We start from the raw sequence: 15,612 nt of genomic DNA, 5'->3' as shown, positions 1-15,612 counted from the left end.
AATGTCACTCCAGCCAGTCGCGAGCGCCTCTCACCAATGTGTGCTCTGATAGGCCGAGACCGCCGCCAATCGTATCTGCAAAGTGCTGGCCGTCAATCAGGAGAACGAGCACCTGATGCAGGACTACGAGACACTGGCCAGCGCGGTGAGTACACGTCCACGCACCCGTACAGATGTTATTGCGTCCATGTGGCTAATTGCGTCTTTCTGTCCAGCTTCTGGAGTGGATCCGTCGCACCATCCCCTGGCTGGAGAACAGAAACCCAGAGAAGACCATGTCTGAGATGCAGCAGAAGCTGGAGGACTTCAGAGACTACCGCCGTGTCCACAAGCCACCCAAGGTTCACATCCTCTCTCAGTTTAAACTAACGTCTCCCACTTGATAGTTCAGGGTTGTAACATGGAAGCCACTTAGGTGGCAAACCCGACTACGTCCAACAACTCATCCAGTTCAAAATAAAGCAAAGTTCAGACCTTTTATCCAAACAGAACTCTGGTCAGCACCCTCATTTAAACCACACAAACGTTCATGACCCTGCCTCTTAAAAGTATTGGAATCAGGAATCGTTCAAATTCAAGCGATACCCAGCCACAGTTATCACTAAGCCACAGCATTAAAGTGCACACAGTGACTTCCTGCTCAATGCAAAATAAGTTTCAAAGTTAAAGCATGGCAGTACACTTTCACCCATTTAGCTTTTTTTGTTTTTCTTTACATTGTTAGGGACTGGAGGAAAGATTTGCATGTTTCTTTTCCACTTTTGCATTGTAGTAATAAATAAATAAAAATATAATAAATATACCACATTTGGAGGAAAAGCATGTCAACAAACTGCTGCAGGTTGACAAATTCTTTTATCAACTATTTTCCACATGTCTCTGGATATAATCACAACAAAATGTGCAAGCAATGGTTAGTTTCTGTTTCGATTTGGCCTATATCAACAACCACTTGTGTCAGCCAGAGGAGTGTCAAGAGAAGCAGGCTCCGCCCATTGTGCTTTCAATACTTAAGCGTCAGATGCCGATGTGTGTGTGTTGCTTCTAACTGCTGGTGTTGGTCCTGCAGGTCCAGGAGAAATGTCAGCTGGAGATCAACTTCAACACGCTGCAGACGAAACTGAGACTTGGCGGCAGACCCGCCTTCATGCCGTCAGAGGGACACATGGTGGCTGTACGTACGCTCCCCTTCATGCTACATGGGACATGTTGGACAAGCTCCCTTATCCCTTGCGCGTGTGCTTGTCAGGACATCAACAGAGCGTGGCACACCCTAGAGGGGGCGGAGAAAGGCTACGAGGAGTGGCTCCTCAACGAGATCAGACGCTTGGAGAGACTGGATCATTTGGCAGAGAAGTTCCGGCAGAAGGCCTCCATCCACGAATCTTGGACCGATGGTAAAATGTGTTGAGTTTTTTCAACTGGAGGATGCCCGGGGGAATACATGCTGGTCATCTACCATAATACATTTCTAGCTAGCTATTTTCTTGTGGGACGCGTGGATGAGTGTCACTCTAAAAAGATGTTTGATTGCATCCCACGTGCAGGAAAGGAGGCCATGCTGACTCAAAAGGACTACGAGACCGCCACGCTGTCGGAGGTCAAGGCGTTGCTGCGGAAACACCAGGCCTTTGAGAGCGACCTGGCAGCACATCAGGACAGGATGGAACAGATTGCCGCCATCGCGCAGGAGCTCAAGTGAGGGATCGGGACATGGACGGGACATGGAAAGATTTGCAATCAAACTCAATGCACGCAAATGTTTTCCAGTGAGCTGGACTACTACGACTCTCCCAGCGTCAACGCTCGCTGTCAGAAAATCTGCGATCAGTGGGACTGTCTGGGAGCGCTCACCCAAAGCCGCAGGGAGTCACTGCAGGTTTGTCGCCTGCTGTTCCCACCTCAGATCTGATCCATGACATCATCTTCATACTTTGAGAGAGACAGGGAGTGAGCATGTTCATCTTTGTCAATCATTTTTCTTCTCAGAAAACTGAGAAGGTGCTGGAGTCCATAGATGAGCTCTACCTTGAGTACGCCAAGAGGGCGGCGCCCTTCAACAACTGGATGGAGAGCGCCATGGAGGACCTGCAGGACATGTTCATCGTCCACAACATCGAGGAGATCCAGGTACAATCGCTATTAATTGGTTCCAGTGAATTTCTGCAAAACAGGAGACCTTGTTTATAAATGGAATATTTTCGTAGTAGAAAACCAGTTTGACCCTTATTCTAAGTGTGATTTCAAAACAAAACGTTATTAGCACCCTCTAGACATGAAATAACACACTTGTAGTAATTTCTACACCATTACCCAATATCTAGACATAAAAAGAATTACAGTAATATTAATGACACCTGGTGTCCAGCGAAGAATACCACGTCTTTGAATGTCTCTTCTGAATGCCTTCTAATTTGTATTTCAGTTCATGTAGCCATTGTTAAGCTCGAAAATGCTTCCATTTGCTCCATCAGAGTCTGATCCACGCTCACGAACAGTTCAAGTCCACCCTGCCGGACGCCAACAGGGAGCGCGAGGCCATCCAGGCCTTCCACGCCGAAGTGCAGAAGATCGCCCAGCACAACGGCATCAAGCTGAGCGGGATCAACCCGTACACCACCATCACGCCGCAGAGCATTGACAGCAAGTGGGAGCAGGTAAAGCGTGTGCTTGTGTGTGCATGTTAAAGAATTCAGATTCTTGTTTGTTATTTGATTGTTGGATTATAGTTTTTTATCTGGATGAAATTTCGATTCTGTGAGAAAACACATAATCTGTAGCATCGTCCGTCATGACCTGAAGCTCAAGCAATTATTCGCGTGCAGGCACAGAAGTTGGTGCCGCAGCGTGACAAGGCCCTGCAGGAGGAGCTTCGCAAGCAGCAGTCCCACGACAACCTGAGACGCAACTTTGCTGAACAAGCGAACGTGGTCGGCCCCTGGATACAAAACAAGATGGAGGTGAGGAGTCGGTCTGTCGGTCGATGTCGTGCAGCTTCCGTGTTTTCAAGGGATAACGTCAGCACGGACCGCCTGTTGTGTTAACAGGAAATTGGCACGATATCTATCGAGATGATCGGCACCCTGGAGGACCAGCTGACCAACCTGAAGGAGTACGAGCGCAGCATCGTGGACTACAAGCCCAACATCGAGCAGCTTGAGGGCGTCCACCAGCACATCCAGGAGGCCCTCATCTTTGACAACGTATACACGGCCTACTCCATGGAGGTAATGCATCCCGACGGATCTTGTGTGCTACATAACTTGCACAAAGACAACCCGATGGACGCTTACGATGAGGCTTCAATGCGCGTCTCCCTGCAGCACATCCGTGTGGGCTGGGAGCAGCTGCTCACCACCATCGCCAGGACCATCAATGAGATCGAGAACCAGATCCTGACACGTGACGCCAAGGGCATCAGCCAGGAGGAGCTGTACGAGTACCGCGCCTCCTTCAACCACTTTGACAAGGTCAGGCGCCCAAAATCCACACTCAGAGCTACACTTTGTGTACTTTAAAACATTTAACTACTAATTACTAGTTTTCTGTTGAACTTAATTGTGTTGTATGACTTGGACTGATTTATGAGGCCAACATTCATGTCCATGCTAATGTTTAGACCAGAGGAGGGGGTGAGAGGGGAGCCAAGCGAGTGAGTATTAGTATTAATTTTGTTTAGCACGGGTGAGTGCTCTTATGTGGGACACTCTTCCACTTGAAATATTATTACCTACTGCAAGAAAGGTATGAAATATGCTGTTTTATATGGTAGGACTTCTTTTTTATCACCACTAGGGGTTACTGTTTGTCAGTATGTGCACCATGCAACGGGTCTCACTCATGCACCCACATTCGACCCACCTTCTCTCATGTTTGTCTGTCCTATTGTCTCGTCATTGTCCTCCTGTGGCACCACCATGTTGTTTTTTTTTTTATACTTTCTTTGTGTCCATCTAACTAAATGTAAAAAAAAAAATCATTCAGTATGATGGGACAGCATCATTGTATGCCAGGCAGATATCCCATCATTTCCACACCATATGTGATTCAAGATGTGTTGTTGTGCATGCAAGTGTGTCCACATATGCGTGTGGACGTTGTCTAAACAGTCATCCGTGTCTGTCTCCCACCTGTCCCATCATCCCTGCATCCGTCCTGCATGCCACGGATCATCACACGGTCCATCCCACCACCACCACCACCACCACCACCACCTACCTACTGTGTTGCGATGGCTTGGGTGGTCATGATGTGCCGCTCTGTCATTGGCTGTCATTGGCCCGCCTCAGGACCACAGCGGGGCCCTGATGGCTGAGGAGTTCAAGGCCTGTTTGATCAGTCTGGGCTATGACGTGGAGAACGACAAGCAGGTAGGATCCGATGGGGGAAATGTTGCTGTGGCCTCCTCCTCGGAGCAGGGGGGCTGATGTCACTTGCCAATCCTCAACTCCTGAAATTTACACGAGTTATATTCTACTTTTATATTTCTTCTGTTTTTAATAATGTCCTTTGGACATTTCCAAATGTCCAAACAAAAACATTTCCTTTGTCTAATAAGATTCTTATTGGAAGGAGTTGTTTCTGGTCAGTGCCAGCCTTCCTGCTCTCGGGCTGGTTAGGGTGGGTCATGGTGGACGCCGTCAGCATGGAGTGCAGAGAAGCAATGTACCCGTATGTCCACCAGGGGTCTCTGTTGCTTTGTTCCATCACTGTTCAGACGTGGGTTTTGACTTTGCTCTCCGCATTGACTCTTTGTGCTTCTTATCTCTTTTTATTCCCTCTTCCTCCTCCCCAACATTTGTCTTTTTCCATGTTTATCATCCTGTTACTTTTCTTTCATCGCTGTCCTCTCACTCCCTCTACACCCCCCCTTCCGACCTACCTCCCACCCCGGCCTGTGTTGTCCTACGCTGTGGCCCCACAGAAGCGCTCAGGACAGATGGTGTCAGATGATTTCCGGGCTCTGCTCATTTCTACAGGAAACAGCCTGGTACTGCTGCTGGCCTTAAGCCCTCACAGGGTGTCTGCGGGTCCACATATGACATAGTTACAGCACCTGTAGAAATATATGGCCGCAATTGTGGCGCTTTAGTAGTTCACACCCAGCATCAACGTTTCATACATACACAGATCAGCATTTGGTATCAACATGTAACACCTTGATGTGTAAACATGCACAGAACAGATGCACATACACTTTGTTTGTACCCAGTGTGAACATACTGGATGGATAAACATGTTGATATGGGAAATACGTAAATAGCAAGCATCCATGTGTTGATTGCTAGTATTAACTTACCGACATCAGTTTAAACATGTTGATACCCGGTCTAAATGTGTTCATACTAAGTCTAAACATGTTGATACCCGGTCTAAATGTGTTCATACTAAGTCTAAACATGATGATACCCAGTCTAAATGTGTTCATACTAAGTCTAAACATGATGATACCCAGTCTAAATGTGTTCATACCAAGTCTAAACATGGTGATTCCCAGTTCAAATATGTTGATACCAAGTCTAAACATGGTGATACCGGTCTAAATGTGTTGATACCAAGTCTAAAGATGGTGATACCCAGTCCAAATGTGGTGATACCCAGTCCAAATGTGTTGATACCAAGTCTAAACATGGTGATTCCCAGTTCAAATATGTTGATACCAAGTCTAAACATGGTGATACCGGTCTAAATGTGTTGAAACCAAGTCTAAAGATGGTGATACCCAGTCCAAATGTGGTGATACCCAGTCCAAATGTGTTGATACCAAGTCTAAACATGGTGATACCCAGTCTAAATGTGTTCATACTAAGTCTAAACATGGTCATTCCCAGTCCAAATGTGTTGATACCATATCTAAACATGGTGATACCCGGTCTTAATGTGTTGATACCAAGTCTAAACATGGTGATACAAAGTCTAAACGTGTTGATTCCCACTCTAAACGTGTTGATTCCCACTCTAAACGTGTTGATTCCCAGTCCAAATGTGTTCTTACGAAGTCGAAACATGGCGATTCCCAGTCCAAATATGTTGATACCAAGTCTAAACATGGTGATACTCAGTCCAAATGTGCTTCATACTAAGTCTAAATATGTTGATTCCTAGTCTAAATGTGCTTCATACTAAGTCTAAACATGTTGATTCGTAGTCCAAATGTGTTCATACTAAGTCTAAACATGTTGATACCAAGTCTAAACATGGTGATACCCAGTCTAAATGTGTTCATACTAAGTCTAAACATGGTCATTCCCAGTCCAAATGTGTTGATACCATATCTAAACATGGTGATACCCGGTCTTAATGTGTTGATACCAAGTCTAAACATGGTGATACAAAGTCTAAACGTGTTGATTCCCACTCTAAACGTGTTGATTCCCACTCTAAACGTGTTGATTCCCAGTCCAAATGTGTTCTTACGAAGTCGAAACATGGCGATTCCCAGTCCAAATGTGTTGATACCAAGTCTAAACATGGTGATACTCAGTCCAAATGTGCTTCATACTAAGTCTAAATATGTTGATTCCTAGTCTAAATGTGCTTCATACTAAGTCTAAACATGTTGATTCGTAGTCCAAATGTGTTCATACTAAGTCTAAACATGTTGATACCAAGTCTAAACATGGTGATACCCAGTCTAAATGTGTTCATACTAAGTCTAAATGTGTTGCCGCCAAGTCGGCCTGTCACTTTACCACATTTACAAAATATGCTACAAAATATCATTGATATTCAATATTATCACAACATTTTTTTTTGACATTTTTAAATTATTTTAGTCACGAGAGGTGTCATTCACATTTGCACCACTAGTGTTCTAGTGTGAGGCACTATCTTGACATAGAAGTTGCCTGTATGTGTGAATGTTTATCCTGACGTAGCCAGCAACACTGTCTACTTGTTGGGCATCCACCATTTTGGAGTGTTTTGTTTATATTTGCCTACCAAACGCCTCAGCAATTGTTACATACCAAATGTATTTATTTTGATGGCAAGTCTAAACATGTTAACAAGTTTGATTATGAGTAAAAATGGTGATAGCAATCTGAATATGGTTCATGGCTAGTCTAATACCAAGTTATACCAAGTTTAAACGTAGTGATATCACTTGTAGAAAAAAATTCAACAGCAAAAGTCCATGTTGATGCCACAAGGGTGTAATGCTAAGAGTCCACTGGCCCGGTGCCAATGCAATTAGCTGTGGCGCCGAGTGTCACCAATAAGGTGCCTAGTGGCGTGCAGTGGCTCAAACTGCCTCCCAACTGGCTCGTGGTGGCCCGTAACGCCGTCAAAAAATTTTGTTCGGCAGCAAGAAAATTAAAAAATGTTTAAAATCTTTGTCGCGCCACTTGCTCAAGCAATCAACACCAAGTGGAACCAAATGCCTATTGGAATCCACTGGAATATAATGGCGTGAGCCAAGTTGCGCCAATGATGCTAGGAGTCCACTGGGCCGGCGCCAGTTCGCGCTAAAGATTATGTGATTGGCACATAGTCTCTCTCGCTGTGGCGCTGAATTTGGCGTCACTACGTGCCAATCGCATAATATTGGGCGCAAACTGGCACCAACTGGCACATGCCCAGTGCACTGTTAGCATAAAGGTGGTGATACAAGAATAAATGGTTGCTAGCAGGTCTAAACATGTTGATACCAAGTGATGATACCAGAGGAGAAGATGTGGAGTGATTGGTAGCGTAGAGGTTGACCTGCAGGCCACCCTACTTGTCTTTTCTTCTCCGCTTGCCTTCTTTCTGCTTCCAGTGTCGTCACTGATGAGGAGAAAGTATTTCTGCTGTTGTTGCTGTGAATGTGTATTCGTCTGGTGTCATGGTCGCATGTGTGTTGTTCTGTGCAGTGTTCTTGTCCACCTTTTCGTGCGTGTGTCTGTGCACAGCACCACGTCTCCCCGGGTTAACCCTTCCAATCTCTCGGTTGCCAGGGTGATGCGGAGTTTGCGCGCATCATGGGCATCGTGGACCCCAACAACACGGGCACCGTCACCTTCCAGGCCTTCATCGACTTCATGTCCCGCGAAACCACCGACACGGACACCGCCGACCAGGTCATCGCTTCCTTCAAGATCCTGGCCGCCGATAAGGTGAACGGCGGACTTTCCCGCATTCCGGTGGTCTTCGAATGCATCAGACATTTGAACGTGTTTTTGTCTCTGTCAGAACTTCATCACGGCGGAGGAGCTGAGGAGGGAGCTCCCCCCCGACCAGGCGGAGTACTGCATCGCCAGAATGGCCCCCTACACGGGGCCCGACGCCGTCCCCGGGGCCCTCGACTACATGTCCTTCTCCACCGCCTTGTACGGAGAGAGCGACCTGTAGGGAGGCGGAGGTGGACAGATGGGGAATGGGTGGGGGTGGGGGTAGATGGGGGAGGGGGGAAGAAAGTGAGGCGTCCTCTGCGCGTGCCAGTGTGGAAAATGTTTGAGCGTGTTGAGTGAAGCCTAGCTAGTCTCGGCCCAGCGTTGTGACTTCCTTTTTGCCGGCATCCCCGAGGAAACGTGGGTGGGGACAGCTGGGAGTTGCGAGGGCCGCTCTTTAACTTCACCCTCTCTGCCTTTTCTTTGGGGGGGGGGCAGGGTCACAAGCTAATCTTGATACTTACCCTAAAATGTGTTTATTTTATTATAATTTTGTTCTTCTCGCAGGGGGAGGAGTCAGGTCTGGGGGGCGGGGTCTTACACGTTAACGGCCCATGTTTGTGTATTAGATCCTAGAGTTATATGCTGAGGCGGGGGCATGGAAAACATATTTACCCATAATTCCCTTCTTGCTGGATAAGGTGACCAACTTTTTCTTTCCTCTCTTTTTCTTTTTCCTGCAGCGGGTGGAGGGTGGTGTCAGGGTGGGGGCGGAGCTTGTTTTCGGGGGGGGAGTGGTGCTTGACATTGCCACTGTAAATATATTTTTTCCCCCAGTGCGACGAATGATACTTAAAAGTAGAGAAAGTTTGATTGTGTGCAGTTTCACCAGCGAGGAGCTTTGACTTTTTTTTTTTTAGGAGTCAAATGACAGGTGACACCCAATCGTGAGGCAGTATTCTGAAAATCCTGCAAGCGCTTAACTTAATAGATCCATTCAAAGGTTGTCGACGTTCACGCTTGTTGCTTTTTGATTGGCCGAATGCACTTCCTGGTCTGGGTGGTTGCCATGGTGACAGCGTTGTCGCGAAATGATGGAAGGGATGAAGAGAACTGCGCTAGTTGGTGTCCTCGGCACCATCCTCCCTCTTTCTCTCTTGCTCCACTTCCTCCTCATCCTCAGCTGTCTTCAAATGAAGGGAACGTACCACAGTGAGAGGTGTGGGGGGCGGCTTTACTTCCCAAAATGTACAAATAAAATCGACAGAAAAGGAAAATGGCGTTGAGAAAAAAAATCTATGCAATAGAAACGAGAAATTGAATCAAACGTCTAAATTGATTTTTCCGGGAGGGGGGTGGGGGAGACTGGGGGGGAAGTAAGATGGAAAAACAAAAAGACTCGGACCAAAAGCTTCTTTCTTTGGTTTTTCTTTCCTGTTTTTTTTCCCTCCGCCAGCTTGGAGAGAAATGAACTCTGGAAATTGTGATTTTTCTTTTTTTGTACTCTTTAATAAGGAACCTTATCTGCTGTACTGGAAACTGCAAAGGCCTTCTGTCTAACGATGAGTGACTTTCACAAAGCACACATAAAAAGTTTCCTTACAAAAACATGTCTGCTTTTCATGTCCTTTTTTTCCTCCCCGTCAGCATGTTGACTTCTTAGAAACATCTTCACTCAAGTAACCCCAATTTAGTCACGACTCTTGCGATGCTATGAAATATTCAACACGCTGATAGTACAGTCTTTAAGAAGGTGATACGCTGCATGGATGAAAATATTGGGATGCAGGTCTCAGTGAATACATTCATCACAGATTGGACTAGACCACCGCTTCTCTATTATTTTCTGTTATGCAGGCTGAACAAGAAAGTGAAACCTACGGAATAAAACAAAATGAAGAGCAGTGAAGCATACAAGAGTCAAATTGCATGTGAAGTACGACACATTGGTACATATTGGCAGTGAAAGTACCTCTCACGCATCCCAACAGTGGTAGAATGCTACATATCAGTGTATTTCAAAGCATCTTCTGAATGCCTTATATTTGTATTGTACTTCATTTAACTACTTTTATACTTGGGGAAAAAATAGATAGATCTATCTATCTACATATCTATATATATATCTATATATATCTATATATATATATATATATCTATATCTCTATATATATATATCTATATCTCTATATATATATATCTATCTATATCTATATATATATATCTATATATATCTATATCTATATATATATATCTATATATATCTATATATATCTATATATATATATATATATATATATATATATATATATATATATCTATATATATCTATATATATATATATATATATATATATATATATATATATATATATATATATATATATATATATATATATATAGGGCGGCCCAGTGGTTTGCGCACAGACCTCACAGCTAGGAGACAAGGGTTCAATTCCACCCTCGGCCATCTCTGTGTGGAGTTTGCATGTTCTCCCCGTGCATGCGTGGGTTTTGTCCGGGTACTCCGGTTTCCTCCCACATTCTAAAAACATGCTAGGTTAATTGGCGACTCCAAATTGTCCATAGGTATGAATGTGAGTGTGAATGGTTGTTTGTCTATATGTGCACTGTGATTGGCTGGCCACCAGTCCAGGGTGTACCCCGCCTCTCGCCCGAAGACAGCTGGGATAGGCTCCAGCGACCCCCGCAATCCTCGTGAGGAAAAAGCGGTAGCGAATGAATGAATGAATGAATATTTTTATTTTATTATATATGCATGCACATATATATATAATTTTTTATACAAGTTCCTTGTATTTTGGTTACTTTAGCTCAGTGATTGTCAACTAGTGTACTGTGAGAAATATCAATATCATTTTTTAAAATTTACATTTATGAATCATTTTCTGCCAATATGTCATTGTCGAGTGTCCGTGGTGTAAAGACTGGTAGAGCAATGTAATATTCGGCCAGCAGGTGGCGACGCGGCACCACCACGCCCACTAGTTGGTGCACAATCTGAAAAGGATGTAATAGAATGTACTGAAGCATGTATAGATTTCCTAATAATTGTAGTACTAAGTATTCATGAGGGTGTATACAGAATGTTATTATTATTATGAATTATAGATGACTCTTTACATATAGTATAGCTGTGGAACGTGTGCACATTTGGACGATGTATAATTCATCCCCTTAAATCCATACCATGCAATTCCTTTTCCCAGCATCTGCTTCACCCAGGGCTGATGACGTCACAACCCCCCTCCCCACCTTTCACCGCCTGACGACCCGGAAGCGCCAACATATCCATGCTAAGTGTGCGCTAACATTAGCCAACGTAATCATACATGAAATACACAAACTTAAACAATAAACTTCCGACTTAAGAGGAATGTTCACATATTCATGGACAATTAATTTCTTATAAGTAGTTTTGCTTGACTGTGGCCATGTATTTCAACCAATCTGGCTAGTTTATGGATGTTAACCGAATGTAATCCAATTCATCAATACAGAAAGCCAAAAACCGTTACCACAAAATACGTTTTTATAGTTTAACAATTATATTTTTTCATACAAAAACCAATTCGAAATGCATATAAGTAAATATAAAACGAGTGAAGGGTATACATGAACTTTTCAGGGTTACACATTTACCTTATTTGAAGACATGATTTCATGACTGTTTCAAAGACACGATGTGGCAGCGAGATCAACCACCACTAGCTTCCTTTTTTGCTATTGAGTTGTTTCTTGAATTCAATAGTGTTTCCCACCTAAATAACCCAAAGCTGAGAAAAACAAAGTTGCAAGTGGCAGTATTTTGTCAAAGATAAAAAAGGTGAAATAAAACACCAACTCATGGCAAAACAGGAAAATGGTGTGCATGTGGTGTCTCGCTGCTACAATATGTCTTTGGTAAAAGTAACCTGAAGTGTTCGTTTATCCATTACATTCATCATTTAAAATAGTTTTAAAATAGAGAGTTAACCTACATCCTGTAGCCCCAATCTCCATCCCTACGGAACAATGGCAGTACCAGGAAGGCCAAGTGTTCCCCCATAGGAGGAAAGTGTGTTCTCCAGCTTCTCCTTGGCATCATTGCTAGCCACGAGTCCACTCATCTGGGAAGTTACACTTCCTGTCCGTTATTCATATGCTGTGTATGGGAAACGAAGGTTCTGTATGGAAAAATCAGGCGAGGAATGCGTTTCCCATTCCACCCCTGAAGGTGATTGCTCCTGATCAGGCGTCCAAGTCTTCTCCTGAGGTCCCTGCAGGAGCATCAATATAATCAATAAGAAATAATTCCTGCTTCTTTTCCCTGCTGGCCGTCATTCCACATCTCACTTTATTGACTTTTTTTTCCCCCTTTTCACATCCAATTATGCTTCCTACGTCATCTCTGGAAGTGCGGTTTATGACCTCCGCCAGGGAAATAGTGACATTCCGGCGTGTTCTAGGCACTTAGCTCTCTGTTGGGAACCACGTTTATTTGAAGCGGACCTGTCGTGTCATGTTTACTCTCAGTGTGAGCGACTTTGTCCATGTTAGGATGCAGGAAGCCATCTCCGGGACGTTTGCTTGGCAGACACAAAACAGAACCTTGGCGATCGGTTCCTTGTTTCCGACTGTTTCTACTCGGAATTCCCGGAGCTGATTGGCAGACACCCGACATGAGTGCGGCTTGTCCAAAAAGTGTGCCTTTAAGAGTGTGTAGTGTGTTTGAAATGAGACCAGCGTCTTAGATTTATGCACCAGCAGTCATTCAGGGTCATGTGACCAATTTACTGTAGTTGCTTTTATAATTAAAGCGAGCAGCTTAGAGTACAAGGGGGAGGAGCTTGTTCTCGTATACAGTAAATAAATTCATTGTATCATGTGACCCCTATTGCATCATTACATAATGACTCAGCACTAACCAACCAACCAACTAACCAACAGGTGGCGCTATGTATAGAACCCCTGATTCCACGGAAGACCTTTCAGCCAATGGGAAGCTTGAAGAAAGTGAGTTAGTGGAAAAGACAATAAGAACACTGGTGGATGGAGGAAGCAAGATGTCACCTTGTTTCCTGTCTTTCCTTAGATCCCTTCTTTTACTTTCTCTGTTATTCCTCTCCTTTTTACCTTCCTCACCTTTCTTCCCTTTATCGCATCCTTGTACCCTCGTTTCTTTCCATTCCTAACTTCCTGACTTGTCCTTAAGGTCGCTGAGGACACGCCCCCCAGCACTGCGAGTGTGTGTGTGTGTTTGCAGTGAGTAAAGAGAGCGAGCCGGGTGGGGTGGGGAGGGGGGGGGTGCTGTTGGACTGAGGCGGGACATTTCAGCATCACCAGTCCTCGTGCACATCTCGTCGAGTGCACATCCTGTTTCCTCATCACCATCACTAAAAGGTAAGAACGCTGTGGATTTTTCCTCCCTCTTTGCTAGCTTTGACTGTTTGCTATGATGGCTCGTGCCCGGCCGTGTCCGTCACGTGGTGTGAGCTGCGGCTCGTAACACAACCACGAAGCGTGTCAGCATAAAGAAGCTTCCAGAATGCGGGCGGGCGGACGGGCAGGCAGTTGAACGACCGTTCCAATAGGGCGCACACGTCCCTATCGCGCACGGCACGCGCGCACGCATCAAAAGTTCTCCCGGGCAGCACGAGCAGGTGTCAAAGTTAATAAGATGCCCGTTTATGTTCGGGAGTTGTGCAGCTCATTAGCATATTCACTTCCTGCTCTGCTGGTACCACGTGACTGACGCCGTAAATGTATTGATTTTTGAAATGATTTGTTTCCTATTGGATGTTAGTAAATCATCCCTGCTGTCTATGCAGTGACAGAAACTCACTGTAGAGTGGCTAATGACTAAGGGGGGGCGGGGGGGGGGGGGGGCAAAATAATGTCAGTTGTTGTTGTACAGTTGTGGTCCCAATCAAAAAATAAAGGCAATTTAGACTTAAAACAAGAGCAGATTACTCCTGTCATATAGAGGATCTTTGACTTGTAGATTCCTAAAAACAACAAAACGGTCCTGTCCTGCAGACTGTGAGTCCAGTCCAACTGGTGGGTGGCAACACACAAGTGGGTTGCAGAGTCGTTTTCAGTGGGTCTTTCCCTTGGCAAAACAAAACGCAAACACACAGCTGCAGATATCCGCTGGATAAAAGTGCGCCATCGGGAGGGAGAGCGAGACAGAGAGCGTCTCACTGCTGCAGTTCACATTGTGCTGCGTGGGGGAATTCCACCCACAATGACGACTGCTCACGTGTGAAAGTTAGCGCCCCCTAGGCAGCCGCTTAACTGTTGCAAGCAGTCCCTTTAAGTACAAGATATCCGAGAAGTTTGATTGGAAAAATGTCTGCAATTTGGGTCTTCGCTTGTCATTGAGGGATGGTGGTGCATCATACAGCCAGAACAGTTTGGAACCACTGTTATAGAGGATCTTTGACTAGTGTTTTTGCAGTAGATGAATAAAAACTGCAGAGCGCTCCTGTCGCATAGAGGATCTTCAGAGTGCTACAGAAGCTTTGACTAGTGTTTTTACAGTAGATGTTTAACCACAGTCGTGCACTCCTGCCATATAGAGGATCTTTGAACAGTGCTTTTGTAGTAGGTCCTTAATAAGAGCAGAGTGTTTTTGTCATATAGAAGATCTTTGAGTTGTGTTTTTGCATCAGGTTCCTAAAAACAGCAGTGGTCGTCTGTCATATAGATCATCTTTGACTGGCATTGTTTCAGTAGATTCCTAAAAACAGCAGTGGTCTTCTGTCATATAGAGAATCTTTGACTGGCATTGTTTCAGTAGATTCCTAAAAACAGCAAAGTGTTCTTGTCATATATATAATCTTTGACTTGCATTGTTTCAGTAGGTTCCTAAAAACAGCAGTGGTCTTCTGTCATATAGAGAATCTTTGACTGGCATTGTTTCAGTAGATTCCTAAAAACAGCAAAGTGTTCTTGTCATATATATAATCTTTGACTTGCATTGTTTCAGTAGGTTCCTAAAAACAGCAGTGGTCTTCTGTCATATAGAGAATCTTTGACTAGCATTGTTTCAGTAGATTCCTAAAAACAGCAAAGTGTTCCTGTCATATACAGGACCTTGAACTGGCGTTGTTGCAGTTGATTCCTAAAAACAGCACAGTGCCCCCGGCATACATAATGCAGTTGGGTTTGTTGTAAATTGCTAAAAAGAGCTAATCTCCACTGTAACATAGCGGATCTTTGACCATAGCAATTTTGTTGTAGCTGACTAAAAATGGCAGATCATTTGCAGTCCACTCCTAAAAACAGCAAAAGCCTGTCATATACAGGATCTTTGTCTTTGAAGTAAACATTTGACAATGGTCATGTATTGACATGATGACGAAAATCATACAGTGTGTGATGAAATATGACATGATACATCAAATAAGAATGATAATAAGTCGGGTGACCACTTGAATATGAATATGGGTGGCCTTTTGGGTGGTGGTCTTACAAGGAGCGCAACACTGTAGCTGGTCCGCAGGTTAGAAAGCATCAAC

The 15,612-nt window shown here is 44.5% G+C and overlaps 2 protein-coding genes across 6 annotated transcripts in view; both read left to right on the top strand.

The window, feature by feature from the left end:
• The window catches only part of LOC131135124 (alpha-actinin-4), a 44,819-nt gene extending 35,119 nt beyond the window's left edge, over positions 1-9,700 (top strand). For 2 of the 4 annotated variants that reach the window (XM_058081048.1, XM_058081047.1), the window contains exons 9-23: positions 53-145; positions 216-341; positions 1,070-1,174; positions 1,250-1,397; positions 1,548-1,698; positions 1,771-1,879; positions 1,990-2,130; positions 2,475-2,657; positions 2,826-2,960; positions 3,048-3,227; positions 3,324-3,470; positions 3,620-3,652; positions 4,290-4,370; positions 7,938-8,096; positions 8,173-9,700. In XM_058081048.1, the coding sequence (XP_057937031.1) occupies positions 53-145; positions 216-341; positions 1,070-1,174; positions 1,250-1,397; positions 1,548-1,698; positions 1,771-1,879; positions 1,990-2,130; positions 2,475-2,657; positions 2,826-2,960; positions 3,048-3,227; positions 3,324-3,470; positions 3,620-3,652; positions 4,290-4,370; positions 7,938-8,096; positions 8,173-8,331 (1,950 nt within the window). In that variant the 3' untranslated portion in view covers positions 8,332-9,700. The remainder of the gene's footprint in view (positions 1-52; positions 146-215; positions 342-1,069; positions 1,175-1,249; positions 1,398-1,547; positions 1,699-1,770; positions 1,880-1,989; positions 2,131-2,474; positions 2,658-2,825; positions 2,961-3,047; positions 3,228-3,323; positions 3,471-3,619; positions 3,653-4,289; positions 4,371-7,937; positions 8,097-8,172) is intronic. The other 2 variants (XM_058081050.1, XM_058081049.1) reach the window with 1 other exon arrangement.
• Positions 9,701-13,405: 3,705 nt separating this feature from the next.
• slc8a2b (solute carrier family 8 member 2b) overlaps positions 13,406-15,612 on the top strand; it is a 69,940-nt gene continuing 67,733 nt past the window's right edge. Inside the window, exon 1 of one of the 2 annotated variants that reach the window (XM_058080964.1) lies at positions 13,406-13,492. The gene's annotated coding sequence lies outside the window, so the exon portion shown is untranslated. The remainder of the gene's footprint in view (positions 13,493-15,612) is intronic. The other variant, XM_058080965.1, reaches the window with a different exon arrangement.

The sequence above is a fragment of the Doryrhamphus excisus genome, chromosome 8, assembly GCF_030265055.1.
Source record: "Doryrhamphus excisus isolate RoL2022-K1 chromosome 8, RoL_Dexc_1.0, whole genome shotgun sequence".
Taxonomy (NCBI): Eukaryota; Metazoa; Chordata; class Actinopteri; order Syngnathiformes; family Syngnathidae; genus Doryrhamphus; species Doryrhamphus excisus.
This window is presented reverse-complemented; position numbering and strand designations above follow the sequence as displayed.